This window comes from Anguilla anguilla, chromosome 15 (genome assembly GCF_013347855.1).
Source record: "Anguilla anguilla isolate fAngAng1 chromosome 15, fAngAng1.pri, whole genome shotgun sequence".
Classification (NCBI taxonomy): domain Eukaryota; kingdom Metazoa; phylum Chordata; class Actinopteri; order Anguilliformes; family Anguillidae; genus Anguilla; species Anguilla anguilla.
This window is the reverse complement of record NC_049215.1, coordinates 36,328,705-36,346,203: the sequence shown is the minus strand read 5'-3', so window position 1 is coordinate 36,346,203 and position 17,499 is coordinate 36,328,705. Positions and strand designations below refer to the sequence as shown.

At 45.3% G+C, this 17,499-nt stretch overlaps 3 protein-coding genes across 5 annotated transcripts; 2 read left to right on the top strand and 1 right to left on the bottom strand.

The window, feature by feature from the left end:
• Nucleotides 1-8: 8 nt before the first annotated feature.
• cln5 (CLN5 intracellular trafficking protein) lies at nt 9-2,279 on the bottom strand. The gene is made up of 4 exons (XM_035392812.1): nt 2,081-2,279; nt 1,534-1,708; nt 1,209-1,434; nt 9-1,095 (listed from the first exon to the last, which is right to left on the bottom strand). Exons 1-4 carry the CDS (start codon nt 2,185-2,187, stop codon nt 608-610), a joined length of 996 nt encoding a protein of 331 aa, XP_035248703.1. The 5' UTR covers nt 2,188-2,279; the 3' UTR covers nt 9-607.
• Nucleotides 2,280-4,120: 1,841 nt separating this feature from the next.
• Nucleotides 4,121-7,458, top strand: zgc:162944 (uncharacterized protein LOC569993 homolog). The gene is made up of 4 exons (XM_035392814.1): nt 4,121-4,313; nt 4,559-4,730; nt 5,022-5,220; nt 7,175-7,458. Exons 1-4 carry the CDS (start codon nt 4,206-4,208, stop codon nt 7,368-7,370), a joined length of 675 nt encoding a protein of 224 aa, XP_035248705.1. The 5' UTR covers nt 4,121-4,205; the 3' UTR covers nt 7,371-7,458.
• A 137-nt stretch (nt 7,459-7,595) lies between these two features.
• acod1 (aconitate decarboxylase 1) lies at nt 7,596-17,263 on the top strand. 3 transcript variants are annotated; one of them, XM_035392807.1, is made up of 6 exons: nt 7,596-11,560; nt 12,301-12,462; nt 13,401-13,490; nt 13,908-14,107; nt 14,877-15,867; nt 16,770-17,263. In XM_035392807.1, exons 1-5 carry the CDS (start codon nt 11,549-11,551, stop codon nt 15,829-15,831), a joined length of 1,419 nt encoding a protein of 472 aa, XP_035248698.1. In that variant the 5' UTR covers nt 7,596-11,548; the 3' UTR covers nt 15,832-15,867; nt 16,770-17,263. The 3 variants fall into 3 exon arrangements, with proteins under 3 accessions (XP_035248698.1, XP_035248697.1, XP_035248699.1); XM_035392806.1 differs by having other exon boundaries at nt 14,877-17,263; XM_035392808.1 differs by lacking the exons at nt 7,596-11,560; nt 12,301-12,462 and adding an exon at nt 13,049-13,053 and having other exon boundaries at nt 14,877-17,263.
• The last annotated feature ends 236 nt before the right edge of the window (nt 17,264-17,499 follow it).

Sequence of the window (17,499 nt, the reverse complement as noted above, 5' to 3'; positions counted from 1 at the left end):
GAAGAGAGGCAAGTCCAGCGCTGTGTTTATTCTTATTTGTAAGTCAGTTAGCACACAGAATGAGAACACATTTTCTTTATCGTCTGCATACATTCTATACATTCTTCAATTGCTTTACTCTTCCCTGCAGAAAATAATCTTGCAATGCCACAGATCAGCATTTACACGGAGATGCAGTACGAGAAACCCCTCAAAGATCTCGTACACACGAAATGTTTACAGATGCGTATCGAGCCGCTGCACACAGTGTATTTTTTGTGCAGCGGTGTAAAGTTAACGGATTGTGAAGCAGTATTATTCTCAGCCCCGCCACGCTCACCAGTTAAGTGCAAATGCACAACAGGGTCTGAGTTTCTCTCAGCGCTCAATCACAAAGGGCGATCTGTGGGACATGAAGCCACCAGTGTCTTCTAGCATGTGGAAATAACCTGCTTTACATTCTCACATTACTCTGAGTAATTACTTTTTTTTTTTTTTTAATCCAGGCAAGAATTTTGATTACAGCTTTGTGAAAAAAGTTTCAGTCTTTCCATGTGAATTTTTACTTGCTTAACAATGCAGCTTTTTGCCCTGGTCACATCCAAGATTTCCACGACCATTTGACCAGTCATGGCAAAGGAATCTCCTCATAGGTGATTCTGACATAAGGGGGCTTCATGGGTAAGTGCCAGTACTCAAAGTTGTAGAAGAGGTAAAAGGTCTTCTCTAACACCACGTTCTCAAAGATGTGCAGGAGGCTGAGGACAAGCTCCTGGGGCGACTGGTGCGGTTGGAATGAGCTGTAGAAGGCCCTGATGCTGGCGGCCAGCTCTTTCATGGAGGACCGTCCGAAGATGGAGCTGTCATTCCCCAGGTAGCTGGGCTCTCCGCTGAACAGGTAGATCTTTGTGTAGTTGGTTTGGGCGCTGCTGGTGAGACTCACCCCCATCTCGGCCAGCTTCCTGTATGTGCGATGCACAAACTGCGAGCAGTCATAGGAATCGAACCACACCGTGGAGTTTGGGCTGGGGTCGGCTCGCACGGTCCACGTCTCGTAGAAGATCCCCGTGTCATTGTCCTTCTGAACCCACTGGGCCATTTCATTGAACTGTGCACCTGGGACAAAAAAAAAACACCCAAAATGTAGGTTACACTGAATTTCCCATCTGATGTACTGAAATTATTTGTATGCTTTTCATTCACTGAAAAAAAAAAATGCTTGGTCTTACCTGTCATCTTCCCAATTTTCTCCAGGGTTCCATTTTGCATCCAGTGAACGTCGTCGATGCCTTCGAAAAAGCAGGCAGCTCCTTGATTGCACCAGAAGGGGGCGCTGACATCTGGTCGTAAGTGAGGGAAGGTGCAGTTTCCCAGTTGGAAGAGTTCGTACCACTCCATCGTGTAATTTCTCCCGGTGTCAAAGCTTCTGAACCCAATGGCGTCGTGCATAATGTGCTGCAATCAAACGCAAACGCGCAGTGTTAGGGAGAAAATCGTCAAACTACAAACCGACTGCAATTGCAGGCTGAGCGAACGCGTCATGAATATACTTACAATTTTCCCGAGGAGGTCTCCATACTTAAATTCCCATACGGGAGCTTGAAGTCGAAACACTTCAATCACATCTGTATTTTTCATGTAAGGAATACGACCATCCCGGTCTCCGGTCGGGCAGAACGGGTACAAAGCTTGACAGTATGGATCCGTTCCGGGACGATGATCAAATCGCCTTACAGTACAAAACACAGTTAGCCGAAGCTAAGACTCGCATCTCCAACATGAGTGCAATCTTTAATTTCGCGAAGAATATATGGTTTGAACAAGTGTACCTGCTAACTTACTGTACTAGCAAGTCAGAACCGTTAACTGTGCTAAAGTTACCATCCAGAAAGATACTGTGATCCGGATATTCTTGTGACCTATAAAATAACTTGCCTCATGCTTTAACATTTGAAATTTGGCGTATTATCGTAACATACGAGCTAAGAAGCGTAATGCAAAGTTCAGCGACAAAGAACCTAAATCTAAATTAGCAATCGCTGTTCCGCTTTTCATTTTGTAGTTTAGCTACAGGATGCTAGCTCGATATTTGCAATGCTACCTGTAGGGCACTGGCCATGTCTGCTGTCCGTTGACGCCTCTGGAAAGTGCACCTTCCTGAAAACAGTACAAAAGCGCAAAGCACAGTATAAATGTCCCGTGTTTCATCTTTACGCACTACTGAAAACCTGCCTGTAGCCAGGCAGACACATTTCCAACTGTTTACTTCCTTGTTTTAAGACTACAAGTCACATGGTAGACTGTTAAAGTGTTTCCGTTGCGAGTTGCGTTTACTTCTTGGCACACGATTGGGCGCTCTTTGTCACGTGGGAGTGTTTATACCAATCAAAGGAGAGTGCGCGTTATACAGCTTAGCTACATGCTTTCTGTCACAAGATATGCGCTCATTATACATCAGGTGACATAAGGTCAGATGACACTCAACCGAAATGAATGACCGTGCCACAAACTATTTAGCAGTTGACACAACGTTGAGGTTTAAAAAGTAAAATTTGAAGTTCACGTATTCGTATTAATGTTAAAAATTAAAACCCCCTTTCATTTCAGTTGTTAAGTAGGCTAAACAGCAAGTTCAGCGAGAAATCATCTGTTTCCAACGCTTTCGGGTCAATAGACTGCTCTGTGTCCGTACTTGCTATAGGACGAGTGGGTTTCGCTAGCCTGCATTACGGGCATTGTGTCTTGAAATATGCTAAATTAGATCTAGGTTAAAATGCCTGTCCTGATATCATCTAATGTTGTAATGCCCGGTCAGTTACACATCATTAGTATGTCTGGGGGTGATATTTTAAACGAATTCACAAAGTATTTCCCTCATTCCCACTTCAACAAGCCACTCTTCCTTTCTAAATTATTCAAATAATGTAAGGTCTGCTTGTACCTCTGTCAACATTCAGCTGTACAAACGAGTAATGTAATGTAATGTTGTCTTGGATATAAGTTTTTTCTTAACAAATACATGATTTACATTTATACAAACCTATACATACTTATATACAACAAGGAAATACATGCCTGTTTACCATTAGTCTTTGCTGCCACACTCAAACTCAAATGATTTTTTATGCAGAGCATGTGTGACCACTTCCAGCATGGAATTCTACCTTGCCAGACTTTTATTCTTAAACATACATTTAAGAATAGTCAGCATGGAAATAATAATGGTAATGTTGTAAATTTAACTGAGGGTCAATAAATGGGCATTTTTGTTCCATTATTACTTTATGGTCATATCATGGGGACAGAAGGCAATGCATGGGGAGGTTGCAATTTGTGCAACTGCAGTGAAGGAAAGCTGGTCAGGATAGAGAAAGTGTTACTATTTTATAAAATAAACATATTTTCATAATGATCTCTTGTGACCTTTATGCCATTTTACACAACTCCCTTGTAATTTTGTCACAAACACTTGGAGCAACTGAGGCCTTTTCTCATAAAACAAATCCTCTAGTATCAAACTATCTCAGCGTTGTCAAATTAAAGTTACTTTACTGGGTTTATTCCTCGTTGTCAAGACAGCAGAATACTTGTCAGATATATGTTATCTGTGAAGTGACCCTTGGCATCAGAAAGATCCTATAACAAATACAAGTTACAATAAAAATGATGATGATGGCGATGTTATTGATATTTATAGTTGTTGTTCAGACAGACAGAAGACCCATTTTAAAAAATAATTTTATTTCTTAAGGCTTGTTAAGGACTTAATCTTTAATCTGTGTATTCAGAATTTGTATTTTGCTACCTGCTTAGCATAGTTAATTTGCAGTAGTGCTTGCTCATGCAACGTATATACTCATGGGTCTGGAAGTATCGCTCATATGAATCAGATAAATGCGGTTGTTTTATATATTTTGAGTCGGCATAAGTAATGTAATGTAAATGTAAAAAAAGAACTGTTCCTAAGACATCAAATAAACAGGGGAATGTTAACGTGGGGTGGATACAAACCTTTCATTTGAATAAAAAGGACAAATTCCGACACGAAATTAAGTAAAATCGTACCTACACATCCGCAACTGTAGAGGGCGACCTAAAGCTTGCTACGTACCAAACAGTGCAACAATCACATTTTGTTCCTGTTCCTGTCTGTGGTGACTGGTGAAGTTCACTGTGGTCCCGAGACAGCACTAGGTACCTGCAGAGCTTCACGTTATAAACTTAGAATGGGTAAACGCGTGGCAGTTGTTTTGGCAGGTTGTGGAGTTTTTGACGGGAGTGAAATCCACGAGACATCGGCTGTACTGGTGCATCTAAGCAGAGGCGGTGCCACTGTAAGTATTGTCTGTGCTCGTACTCCTGCTCATTTTAGTTGTTGGGTCAGTGGAAAAAAAAGATGTTCATAGCACCCCTGCCAGGGTGCCACTTCCCTAACATCCACAAAGTAGCCAATGTCATAAATCACCCACAGAACGCTAAGATGTGTTTGTTTACTTACTGTTAAGGAACGTTTCGGCATTACAAGCTACTTCCTGAAAAGGCGCCTATCATTTACTTAAAGTTTATTGCTTCCCCGCAGGTGAAAATGTTCGCACCCAACATCGAGCAGATGCACGTAGTTGATCACTTGAAGGGAGCCCCGACGGAGGAGAAGAGGAACGTGCTGGTGGAGAGCGCCAGACTGGCTCGCGGCGAGATCCAAGACCTGTCCCAGCTCGACGTGAAGGACCTGGATGCCGTCATTTTCCCCGGTGTGTGTACTCTCATTTAGGATGCGTATGACCTGATGTCCCTGAGAGACAAATGGCTTCTGATTATCTGATGATGCATAAGTTTGGAAAACTGGTTAAACACGCTTTGTTTACACATACCCTGTTCTCCGTAAAGTATTAAAAACTGTGAAAGTTTATTGTGTGTGTGTGTGTTTGTTTGTTTGTTTTTGTGTGTGTTGTGTTTGTGTGTGTGTGTTGTGTGTGTGTGTGTGTTGTGTGTTTGTGGCTTTATTGGTCCTCTGGTGGTAATGGTTATGCTCTTTTGGACAGGTGGGTTTGGAGTGGCTAAGAACCTGTGCTCTTGGGCAGTGCAGGGGAAGGACTGCTCTGTGCAGGCGCAGGTGCAGTCCACCCTGCAGGCTTTCCACAGTGCAGGCAAGCCCATCGGCCTCTGCTGCATCTCACCTGTCCTGGCCGCCAAGGTCTTCCCCGGCTGTGAGGTCACCGTGGGTCACGACAAGGACGACAGGTAACCTCTGAGTCTGAACATTCCGCTCAGGCGCACAGGTAACCCCTGACTCTGAACATTCCGCTCAGGCGCACAGGTAACCTCTGAGTCTGAACATTCCGCTGAGGCGCACAGGTAACCTCTGAGTCTGAACATTTCTCTGAGGCGCACAGGTAACCTCTGAGTCTGAACATTCCGCTGAGGCGCACAGGTAACCCCTGAGCCTGAACATTCCGCTGAGGCGCACAGGTAATCTGACTCTGAACATTTCTCTGAGGTGCTCAGGTATTCTCTGAGTCAGAACATTTAATTCTCAGCATCGGTACGGACACGCTTCTCCACTTTAAACGGTGGCCAGATTGAGCGAGTCTCAGACTGTAAATACTTTGGTATTTGGATTGATGAAATGTTGTCTTTTGAAAAGCATATTGCAACTTTGACAGAAAAATTGGATTTGTACACAGGAATGAGTCTTGCCTCACAGTTGAAAACCGCAAAACAATTGTGCAAGCTTCAGTTTTTACCAGTTCTTGACTACGGGGATGCATTATATATGCATGCCACAGCCTTTAAGCCCTGGATGCAGTCTGTCACAGTGCATCTCGTCTCATTAAAGGTGATGGGTTTCCTGCTCATCACCACCTTCTTTACTGTGCAGTATCACGCCGATCGCTCGCCCCAAAGAGGAGGCAGATCAGCTTTTCATTTACATACGAAGCCCTCATATCGAAACTTGAATTATTGCACTAGATCTCATGATGATGGATTATGCAAGAAACATGATTCGCAACTGAATTAGGAGGAACTGCTTTCAAAGTATATGCACCACACCACACAAGCGGAATCGCTGAAACTATAGGCCCTGTTGTCCTTTAGGCATTTTATGGCCTTGGTGGCTAATTTGATCATTAAAGACAGTGTATGCAATTGTTTGCTTTCATTTAACTGTATTAGTTATATTGCGTGCGTGTATGTACATGTGTTTATGTGCGTACACTATTGCTATGTGTAATTCTCTCATATGTGTACGCTGTCATGCATACGGTCTCTGTACCAGGCTGGTCTGCAGCTGTGGTCTGCGGGTCTTCTGTGCTAAAGAGACCCCTGGTCTCAGTGGCCCCCCTGCTTAAATAAAGCTTAAATAAAAGGGGGTTTTCCACTGGAGCGCCTTTGCCCCTCGGGACAGCAGAGATGCTGCTCATGTGGTGTAAAGAGGATGGTTTAGGGGGTCCCAGACTGGATGGGGCCCAAAAAATGTCTGGATTGATGAGGCGGAATGTCATCCATGGTCTGGCGGTGGCGCTGTGTCAGGGCCTTCTGTGGGGTTCAGGGTTCCTGGCAGCGAACTTGCTGGTCTGTCCATCTGTCAGTAATTTAGAAAAGTCCGTGTGGTTTTGAGGTCATGCAGCGGGGATGGTTTTGTAGGAAGTCGCTTTCGAATAGAATTGCGAAGGCTCTCCATTGACTGGGTGAAAAGTGATAATGCACGCACGCACACACACACACACACACACACACACACACACTTTAATGCTCTCAAGATGTTGATTCCGAGTTGGCCGTGGAATAAGACTGCAGAAATAAAGTAGAGGAGGAGTGTTTGCAGTTAAAAGCAAGTGCTTTGGAACGGGCTTTGTGATGGAACTGGCTTTGCTGGCCGGTGTGTTTGTGTGGTGGAGCGTTCTCACCCCGCTCGACTTGCAGGGCTCCCAATGTCCCGGGTGGGGTGTGTGTGGCGGGGTGTGGGGGGGTCGAGGGGGGGGGTGGAGAGTTCTCACCCGGTCGCCCCGCTCTGCTCGCAGGGCCCCCGATGTCCCAGGTGGGGGGGAGGGGGGAGGGAGGTGGGGTGGGGGGGGCGGTGGGGGTGTGGGGGGGGCGGTGGGGGGGGTCGAGGGGGGGGGTGTGTGGCAGGGTGTGGGGGGGTCGAGGGGGGGGGGTGGAGAGTTCTCACCCGGTCGCCCCGCTCTGCTCGCAGGGCGCCCGATGTCCCGGGCACCGCGGAGGCCATCACTCAGCTGGGCTGCACACACGTCTGCAAGGGCGTCAGCGAGACGCACGTGGACCAGAAGAACCGCATCGTCACCACCGGCGCCTTCATGTGCAAAGCGCCGCTCCACGAGGTCTTCGACGGCATCGGCGCGATGGTGCAGGACGTGCTCAAACTCGCGTAACCCCCTCAGATAACCCGAATGCTCACGCCAAGGCAACCAGGAACCGCGTGTAACGTATGAATAAATTCATCAACCTGATCACAATGGATCCTGTTTGCACGTGTGATTTCTTTAAGGATGTCTTTAGGAATTCTCTGAACTTTGAAATAGTTTGCATGTGAGCTGTTAATCTTCATTTTTTAAATGTGGGAAGCACTCATCATTAGGTAACCATTGGTAATAAAGGTCGTTTTTTTGTAAGTTACACTACATATCGAGGGCTTGGAACCAGAGGGCCGTAAGTGGTATTTTGGGCAAATATGAGATGCATAAATCAAATGTTAAGTCTTGATGAGCTCTATCTAATTCCAAAAGGACCCAGCTAAAACTATGAGCCTTATTGTGTATATAGCAACAAAACCTATATTTTGTTGCTATATATGTGTTGCCATGTCATGCCTCCTAGTTTGGCTTGGCATAGGCTAGGTCAGAGAGTAATGTTTACTGTGTGAACCGGACCTAATGTTTTCATGGCTATGAATAACTGTTACAAAATGAGTATTGTACCTTATAGGACCTGTGTCTTGTAGTTGTTCCAATGACCTTTCTCTTAGAACTGAGTCAGAATTCAGGGTCAGGGTCATCTGTAAATTATGAAGGTATATGATTGTGTATGATCATATATGAAACTCATATGATATATGAAGTATATGATTTTCATAGCAATTGCCCTTCAACAGCTAATCCTGGTCACTGCAGCCCCATTGCCCTGTTTGTAGCTGATGGGAAGCTAGAGGTGGCTGTTTGTAGTTCAGCATCTGATTGGATGCTGCTGTAGCCGAGTCCCGTCATATGCTGAACATGTACATTCAGATACATGTACTGGGCAGAACTGAAATACTGCATTTAGCACCATGTGTGTCCATGCAGTCAGCACACTGCCCTTCTCCCCAACTGACCATAAATATAAGAGAAAAGTGCCAGTCTCCAGTCCAGATGGCTACCACACCACTGCAAGTCACAGGAGGGAAAAACCCAAACTGTGTGCCTGAACTCAGTTACCAGAGTTTCCTGGATTTCTAGTCCCTTTCCAACCCCAAAACATGAACTCCGTTACCAGGGCTTCCTGGATTTCTAGTCCCTTTCCAATCCCAAAACATGAACTCAGTTACCAGAGTTTCCTGGATTTCTATTCCCTTTCCAACCCCAAAACATGAACTCAGTTACCAGGGCTTCCTGGATTTCTAGTCCCTTTCTAACCACAAAACATGAACTCAGTTACCAGGGCTTCCTGGATTTCTACTCCCTTTCTAACCACAAAACATTCCAAAAGCTGTAACTTGCACAGAAGGCGGCCCGCGGTGACTAGAAGAACCGCAGTGTCGCCATCTACGCCTTCACAAGCAAAGCTCCGCCCCCACGCGATCTTTCAGAAGGGACATTGCATCGGTGCGGTTGTGCACAATGTGCTTAAACTTGCGCAAGTCCCTTCTGGAAGAGAACTTAAGGTCTCACAAAAACAGCACCATTTATGATGAACCATATAAATACATTAATGGACATGAGCACTGTGTCAGTAGATCCTGTTTGCATGTGTGATTTCTTTAACGATGTGTTTCAGAATGCTGTGAACTTCTCAATACTTTGCATGTGAGCTGTTATTCTTCATTTTTGGCTGGAAAGCTCTCCATTAGGCAATCATTGGTAGCAAAGTTCACTTTGTTTTATAAGCCATGCTACATGTGTGTGCGCATACAGGAATGTAACGTGGGAAGTAAATTTGTGTTACTCATATTGTCACATTCTGGATGATTTCCCTGCCCAGACTTCCCTTGGTTGTTCAATTAGAAATTCAGCAGTCTGCATTTTGCAAGTCTGCATGTTTGAATGGCCGGTTTGTATTTACAGAAATACTGAAGTTGCGCAAATATGCCGCTTCCAGTTTGCCCCTCTTTCTGTGCTTTCATGGTTTCATATTGTACATTTGAAAAAAAGTATATCGTGCACCTTTTTAAGGACCTGTTGAATTTCACTAAAAGCCCAGTTCTAGACATGTATTTATGGACTGAATTTTAGACATTTGGAAAATAGCAACCAATAAGCCGTTTTGCTTCTACACCTGTTTGAAAAATTTTCATACAGTTGATGTACAGGAATAGAGTTTTATTGAGTAGGGCTGTACAAGCATTGTATTGCAAGCATTTTGTGTATTTTCACTAATGCTCCCCTTAAATACATGTCCATTGGAGTTTTTTTCCATTAGATCACTGTCCAATGTTGTGCGTTAGAGACACAAGACTGCTTCAAAACCCCATTTTATCATAAAGAGGAACTTCCAAAACTCATTGCATAATCTGTGCCATGCCAGTTTGTCATGTAGCTCTGTTATCTCTGATTCTGAGATTGCACTTGATCGTTTCTCATCTGTGTTAGTCTCCCTGACAAACAAACATGCACCATGAGAAGGCTTAGTGTTAAAAATAGGAATAATCCCTGGTTTGCTCTGTTTCTTGACTTGCTACTTTGTTAAGTGTCTTTGTGACAGGTCTCTGTACAAAGCACTATACAAATAAAATTTAATTGAACCGAATAGAGTTTATGTCTGAGCTCACTGACTTGATTCAGTTGAGAAATGAAGCTCCCGGTGAAGCCAGATGCTGCTTGGACTAGCTAGCCTTCAGACGGTTTGGAAATTAAGTGCTCTACCTCCATAAGGAACGCAAAATCTAAATATTACTTCAATTCTCTTGCTGTTTCTCATGCTAATCCAGAAAAGTTCTGGAAAATAGTTAACTAAGCACAAAGGCCATAACTCACTGCTTAGTCAAATCAGGCTAAATTCTGAAGTAGCTGATTCCTTTAACCAGCATTTTGTTGCAGTGAACCATAATTTTGAGAGGGAATCCAGAATTAATGTTCACATTTCAGATTTGTCTGAGCGTACATCGAGAAGGAAACCCATGATTCTCTAAGTGCTGCTCCTAATACAAGGAACAGCATTGCCGATTTTTCTTTTTCTCCATTCACTTTGTGTGAGGCACTTAACCCATTTTGTATTAGGCTTTCTGCTGGTCTGATTGCTGTGCCCCTAACTCATATTTTTTATCTCACTATTCTCTCAGGTGTTATCCCTCTAGATTCTCTTGTCATTGAGCATTCTATTTTATTCTATTTATTTATTAAAATTATTTTTAGCTAATTTTAAAAAAAAATCTCTTGGAACCTTTAGCTTTTGTCTGTTAGAGTTTTTTTTTCATCAGGGATCCATTGAAAAAGAGAACTAGTGTCTCAATGTGTACTGTATAAATAAAGTTTCTAAATTTCGATCTTGTGAAAGGAGGCAGGTTTCGCCACACCTGGGTTTGGGATGAGGTTGTGGAGAAACTGAATACAATCTAAAATGGAGGTGGAGAAATTGCTAGAAACAGCTTTACACAAGAGGAGCCGTGGTGGATGACATTTTACGTCCCTGGAAAAATCAAACATGAAAAATTTGAAAAAACAGTTTAGCAGATTTAAGTTGATAACTTTTGGGGTTGTCTAAGAATTTCCCAAATCTTTTTAAAACTCATCACAAATAATTTAGCACAGTAAGGTCCACCTACAGTAATAGAAAAAAGTTACATGGAAGTGAAGAATGAATTTAACAATCTTGAGGTCCACCAATCAAGTTTGTAATGTATCAATTATTCAAGACAGCTGAATTTAAATGATGCAAAAACAATGCTTGTACAGATTAATAAAGAATTTAATCAAAACAAATAGAGGGATTTGAGTAGCCCTTAAATCATCATTTTCTTGTGAAGTCTAATGAATATGGTACACTCGTTGCTGTAGACCACAGATATGTGTCCTTAAATGGAAAAATTCATTTGTGATGATTAATCCAAAATTGTGGTATTTCTAAAATGCCAAAAACTGTATCCAGGCCCGTAAGCAGATCTTATCAGTCACTAGAATGCAAACCACAGATTCACAGTTGTGCGCTTCAAGATGATGCTTTTTGATTTCGCTTACCACGGTTCTCTGTTAGATTTTCATTGGCTTCTCAGCACGTCATTGTGAAACTTCCCGGCTTCCTTTTGTGCGGTCTTTGGGAAACCCAGTGTGGAAGCGAGCCTTTTAGGCGTATAAATATTCGCCGTCTTCAATCCGTCCTGAGACGTTCTTCACGCTGTGAAAGACGAGGACCACACATCATGCTCCGCAAGGTATTTGTTCTCCGTTTGGTAACGCACTTCTTCTGATTAATTTAGGTAAATAGTACCCTGTTTGATTCTGTGTGTGTATATATATATGTATATATAGGCAAGTGTTAACTGCTTGAGAATAACTGATTTGTAGAGGATGCTGTTGATATTAGGATGGTCACTGACTTTACCTGAAGTGATGCAGTGGGTTTTCAGGCTAAATATTCATAGCTGTCTATTTTCTAAGAATTTTCTGCGGGGCCAGTCTCTGGTAGACAGGCAGCTCAGCGCAGTAGAATGCTGTTGCTCAGTGAGCCTCTCTGTTGACCGGGTCAGAGGCAGCTCTCCTGCGTCAGCGCAGGGGCTGACGGTGATGCTGGGTGCTTTCTGTTGACCGGGTCAGAGGCAGCTCTCCTGCGTTAGCGCAGGGGCTGACGGTGATGCTGGGTGCTTTCTGTTGACCGGGTCAGAGGCAGCTCTCCTGCGTCAGCGCAGGGGCTGACGGTGATGCTGGGTGCTTTCTGTTGACCGGGTCAGAGGCAGCTCTCCTGCGTTAGCGCAGGGGCTGACGGTGATGCTGGGTGCTTTCTGTTGACCGGGTCAGAGGCAGCTCTCCTGCGTTAGTGCAGGGGCTGACGGTGATGCTGGGTGCTTTCTGTTGACCGGGTCAGAGGCAGCTCTCCTGCGTCAGCGCAGGGGCTGACGGTGATGCTGGGTGAAGTCTCTGCCCTCACGCGGGCTGACTTGCTCTCGTTCCACAGAGTGTCACTGAAAGCTTCGGAGCGGCCATCTCGTGCCTGAGCGCCGCTGACCTGACGGACACCGTGGTCCGTCGCAGCAAGAGGATGATGCTGGACACGCTGGGGGTCGGGCTGCTGGGGACCAAAACATCGGTGTTTCACAAGGCCTTGCAGTACAGCATGGTGAGTCTAAAGCACTGCCTGGTAAATCTGCAGTACATTACCTTAATGGGGCTGAGCCCGCACACTGTGTATTGCAAGGGAACTTATCCCAAAATGACGACCAATGTGCTGAGATGTGCCAAAAAATATCTTTGTTTATTCAAATCATAAGTGCATCTGTAGAACAGCATGGTAAATCTGTAGTATAGCATGGTAAATCTGTAGAACAGCATGGTAAATCTGCAGTATAGCATGGTAAATCTGTAGAACAGCATGGTAAATCTGCAGTATAGCATGGTAAATCTGTAGAACAGCATGGTAAATCTGCAGTATAGCATGGTAAATCTGTAGTACAGCATGGTAAATCTGTAGAACAGCATGGTAAATCTGTAGAACAGCATGGTAGATCTGCAGTATAGCATGGTAAATCTGTAGAACAGCATGTTAAATCTGCAGTATAGCATGGTAAATCTGTAGAACAGCATGGTAAATCTGCAGTACAACATGGTAGATCTGCAGTATAGCATGGTAAATCTGTAGAACAGCATGGTAAATCTGCAGTATAGCATGGTAAGTCTGCAGTATAGCATGGTAAATCTGTAGTACAGCATGGTAAATCTGCAGTATAGCATGGTAAATCTGCAGTACAGCATGATAAATCTGCAGTATAGCATGGTAAATCTGTAGAACAGCATGGTAAATCTGCAGTACAGCATGGTAGATCTGCAGTATAGCATGGTAAATCTGTAGAACAGCATGGTAAATCTGCAGTATAGCATGGTAAATCTGTAGTACAGCGTGGTAAATCTGCAGTATAGCATGGTAAATCTGCAGTACAGCATGGTAAATCTGTAATTTACTGTATGTCTGCTCAACAAACTCTTCTAAATAGTCACTGCCACGATAGTGATTTTACCATGCAGGAGTCTTATAGTTGTGATTTTGCTGTTTTCTTGCAGAGATACCAAGCTTTGGAGAACAGCCGTGTTTGGGGAAGACCAGGCCTAACTCTGCCCCCACATCATGCTTCCTTTGTCAATGGAATCGCGGTAAGACACCCTTACAAATACTCATTCTGACCTTATCGCAGAATGAGATTTTGGGGGAAAATAATTTTGGAACAACTGACCCATTTACTGCTTGTATTAATCTCTGAAAATATCCATATGAATGAACAAGTTCAGCATCTAATGCATTCAAACATGAATCACTTCTTGTGATTTCTCGTAATTCTTGTCTGTCTGTAGTGATATTTCCTAGAACTTCTTATTGTGCTTCATCCTTGATTTATGGTGGTCTTAATAGCTGTGCAAGGGCACTTCTCTGCACTAGTCTTGGAGCGCCAAGATCAGCAAGATTTTCACCACTCATTAAAAGGCTGACTCCCCCCAGCTGGGGAGGGAAGTAAAGCTGGTCTGGTCAGGACTGAGGGTGGGCTGAAGGTGTCCTCTGTCCCTGGGACTCAGGTGCACTCCATGGACTTCGACGACACCTGGCACCCGGCCACGCACCCCTCTGGAGCCGTGCTGCCCCCCCTGTTGGCCCTGGCAGAGACCATGCCCAGGAGACCCTCCGGGCTCGAGCTGCTGCTGGCCTTCAACGTGGGCATCGAGGTGCAGGGCCGACTCATGAGGTTCTCCAAGGAGGCACGCAACATTCCCAAGAGGTATGTAGCCCGGCAACCAGAGTCCTCGCCATGCCATAATAGAACCGGCAGAATGTAGAAATGAGCCTTTGTATTTATTGATTAATTGCTTCAGGTCAACTGAGAACTCATTTGATGACCTGGGGAATCAAAGTGGTTGCGCAATGCAGGAGACCTTTTAAGCCAATCAAATGTAGCAATGATTATCTGGACAGATGTAGAGACAGAGTTTCACCAGGCTCCTGTTGTTAACAGTTGTGCCCTTTAAAAATGGACTTTGTGGTCTTTAATGAGCTCAGTGAGTGAGGAACTTGGTGCAGTGTCTTATCTGAAATATTGCACTGTTTGCAGCCCTGTACCTCCATCAGTGAGCTGGGGCATTGGGTTTCTGTTCGGTTCAGAGAAAAGAGAGCCCCCTACTGGCCAATCTCAAATAGCAACAACTTTGCTTTCTCAGGAAAGATTGCTCAAAGTGCTAACCAAGCGCACCCTCTTTTCACACTAGGAGGGTACAGGGGGATATGGCTGCTTGCCATGAAGGGGTCGTGATTCCCCGATTGGACTACCTTTTTCTTACAAAAGATATTCATTTTAATATTTAAAAAATGATATTCCTTCATTTTTAGTGAGAAGTCCCCAATTTTTTTTGTATGTGGTAACCAATAAGCATGCAATGACCACATTTGGAATCAAAGAGAGCGAAAGAGAGCACAAGGGCAGGCTTAGTAGTGAGTGGCTATGCTAACGTGCGCTACGACTGGATTAACATGCCCGTGCTCGTCTGTCTAAGGTTCCACCCCCCCTCTGTGGTCGGGGTCATGGGCAGCGCGGCCGCTACCGCTAGCCTCCTGGGCCTGACGCCGGGCCAGTGCGTGGAGGCTCTGGCCATCGCGGCGTCCTCCGCCGGGGCCCCCATGGCCAACGCCGCCACGCAGACCAAGCCGCTGCACATCGGCAACGCCGCGCGCTGGGGCCTGGAGGCCTCGCAGCTCGCGCTCCTGGGTCTCCAAGGCAACCAGCAGATCCTGGACATGGAGTCGGGGTTCGGGGTCTTCTACCCGGACTACTCCCCGGAGCCGCTCGCCCACGGCGCCCCCTTCAGGTGGGTCCTGGAGGACCAGGAAGTGGCCGTCAAGCGCTTCCCCGCCCACCTGGGCATGCACTGGGTGGCGGACGCGGCGGCGACGGTGAGGGCGGAGCTCCTCTCCAGGAGGCCCGAGGCGGACCTGGGCCGGGTCAGGAGGGTGGTCCTGCGGGTACCTGAGTCCAGGTACATCAACTGCCCCTTCCCCGCCACGGAGCACCAGGCCCGGCACTCCTTCCAGTTCAACGCCTGCACTGCCCTGCTGGACGGCCAGGTGACCGTGGGCTCCTTCAGCAGGCCCCAGCGGGACAGGCAGGCCCTGAAGGACCTCCTGCTCAAAGTGCACCTGGAAAACCCCGAGGACAATCCCGCAAACTTCGACAGCATGTACTGCGAGGTGACTGTGGACACGGAGCAGGGAGAGAGCTTCACGGCGCGCTGCAACACCTTCTACGGCCACTGGAGGAAGCCTCTCACTCAGCAAGACCTCACCAAGAAGTTTGTGGGCAATGCCTCTGCTGTGCTGCCCCTAGAGGCCGTGGAAGGAATTGTCAGTGTGATTGACAACATCGAGAAAATGCCGGACCTCTCACTGCTGGGGTCATTGCTGCAAATGAGCAACGTAGAAGAGTCGCCTGTGAGCGTGTCCCTGATGAACTGAATCCTCTGAATGCCTTTCTGAGAAGCTTATTCAAAGGTTGGTATTTTAATATGTATATACATACAGTAATTATATGGGAGGGCCAGGAAAGGTCAGTTGCTGTTTAAATGGTGTTATTCACCAGAAGTGATAGCTGTTCCCCTAAACCAGGGGTGTCTCATCTTATCCAAAAAGGGCCAGTGTAGGTGCAAGTTTTTGTTTTAGCTCAACACTAAGACACCTGATTCTGCTTATCAAGGTCCCGATTGAAGACCGTGAGTTCACTAGTTGAATCGGGTGTTGTGGTGCTGAGCTAGAACAGAAACCTGCTCCCACACCCACAGGCCGTTTCAGGTGAGACTGGACATGCCTGTCCTGACCCAAGCAGAGGCCAGTGCCCGTGAGCAGCAGGACACTGTGCTGGAGTAGATGCTGTCTTTCGTGTTCGATGTGAAGCTGAGGTCCTGGGTAATTGTGGTCATGGCGTTTACCACAGAGGGCCGGAGAGCCGTTTCCCCGCGGTCCCCAAACTGCCCGTGTGATCGGTCCTGTGGGTCCTCTTCAGCAGACTGTCTGCCCTCCTTCTGTGCCTTTATTCAGACAGGGGAAAAGCAGAGAGCCCTACAGATACAGTTAGAAATATATCACAGAACAGGAAGTGCCTTAACAGGGGATTGAACCACAGCCCTGCTGAAATGTCCAGTTTAAATCAGCCTAAACTGGTCAGGCTGGTTTAAACTCTGTTTAAACTGGTCTGCATTGTCAGCTAGTCCACCAGTTGACCACCAGCTTATTCTACGAGCTTAACCAGTTTAACCAGCTTTGATCAGCTCTATAAATACAATATAAATATACAGAGCTCTATAAATTCAATCAGTCAAACTTTATTTATATAAATAATTTTTCAAAGAATTTGTTACAGTACACTTCACAGTTTACCCTGGCCTAAACCCCCACAGAGTACAAGCCAGAGGGAACAGTGGCGAAGATAAAATCCCAGGAGGATATGTAGGAAGAAACCCTTTTGAGAAGCCAGAAAAACCATTTTATAGGCAAAGTTTTTCATGGGAAAAGTACCCTTTTCTTGAAGGACTAAGCTACGGGACTTGTAAGCAATAACACTGACACTTATAGATGAAATAAGGGCCCTTCATATGTTACACAAGCATTATGAATCACCCGCATTATGTAATTTTGTATACAGTACACAGTTGGGAAAGAAACCAGACCGGTCTCTGCCCCAGTGGAGTTTGGTGGGACCTTCTGACATTTGTGACAAAACTGTCTGGTTGTATGTCCTTAACCTTATGGCCACATGAGGGCGCCATCTCACCCTGTCCATGACATAAAACAGGAGCGGCCATGTATATGCTGCAGAATGATTCCCTTGCAAATGTTTTTTTTTTTTTTTTTTGCACTGACAAAAATAAAACGTGAATATGATTCTCTGCTACAAAAGTCTGAGGCATTTTTTCATTTTTTATGTTCAAAGACATTCTTATGTATGTCGCGGAAGCTAAGTCAGAATTTTGGACAGAATCTTACGCTTTTCGTAAGTCCTCAATAGGAAATGGAACACCATTCCACCAGAGTTTCTGACATAATTAGTCAAAGAAAAGTAAACATGGTACAATGTGCATACTTGTCATATAGTTACAATTTAGTAAGATGGTGTTTTTCATAAAGCTG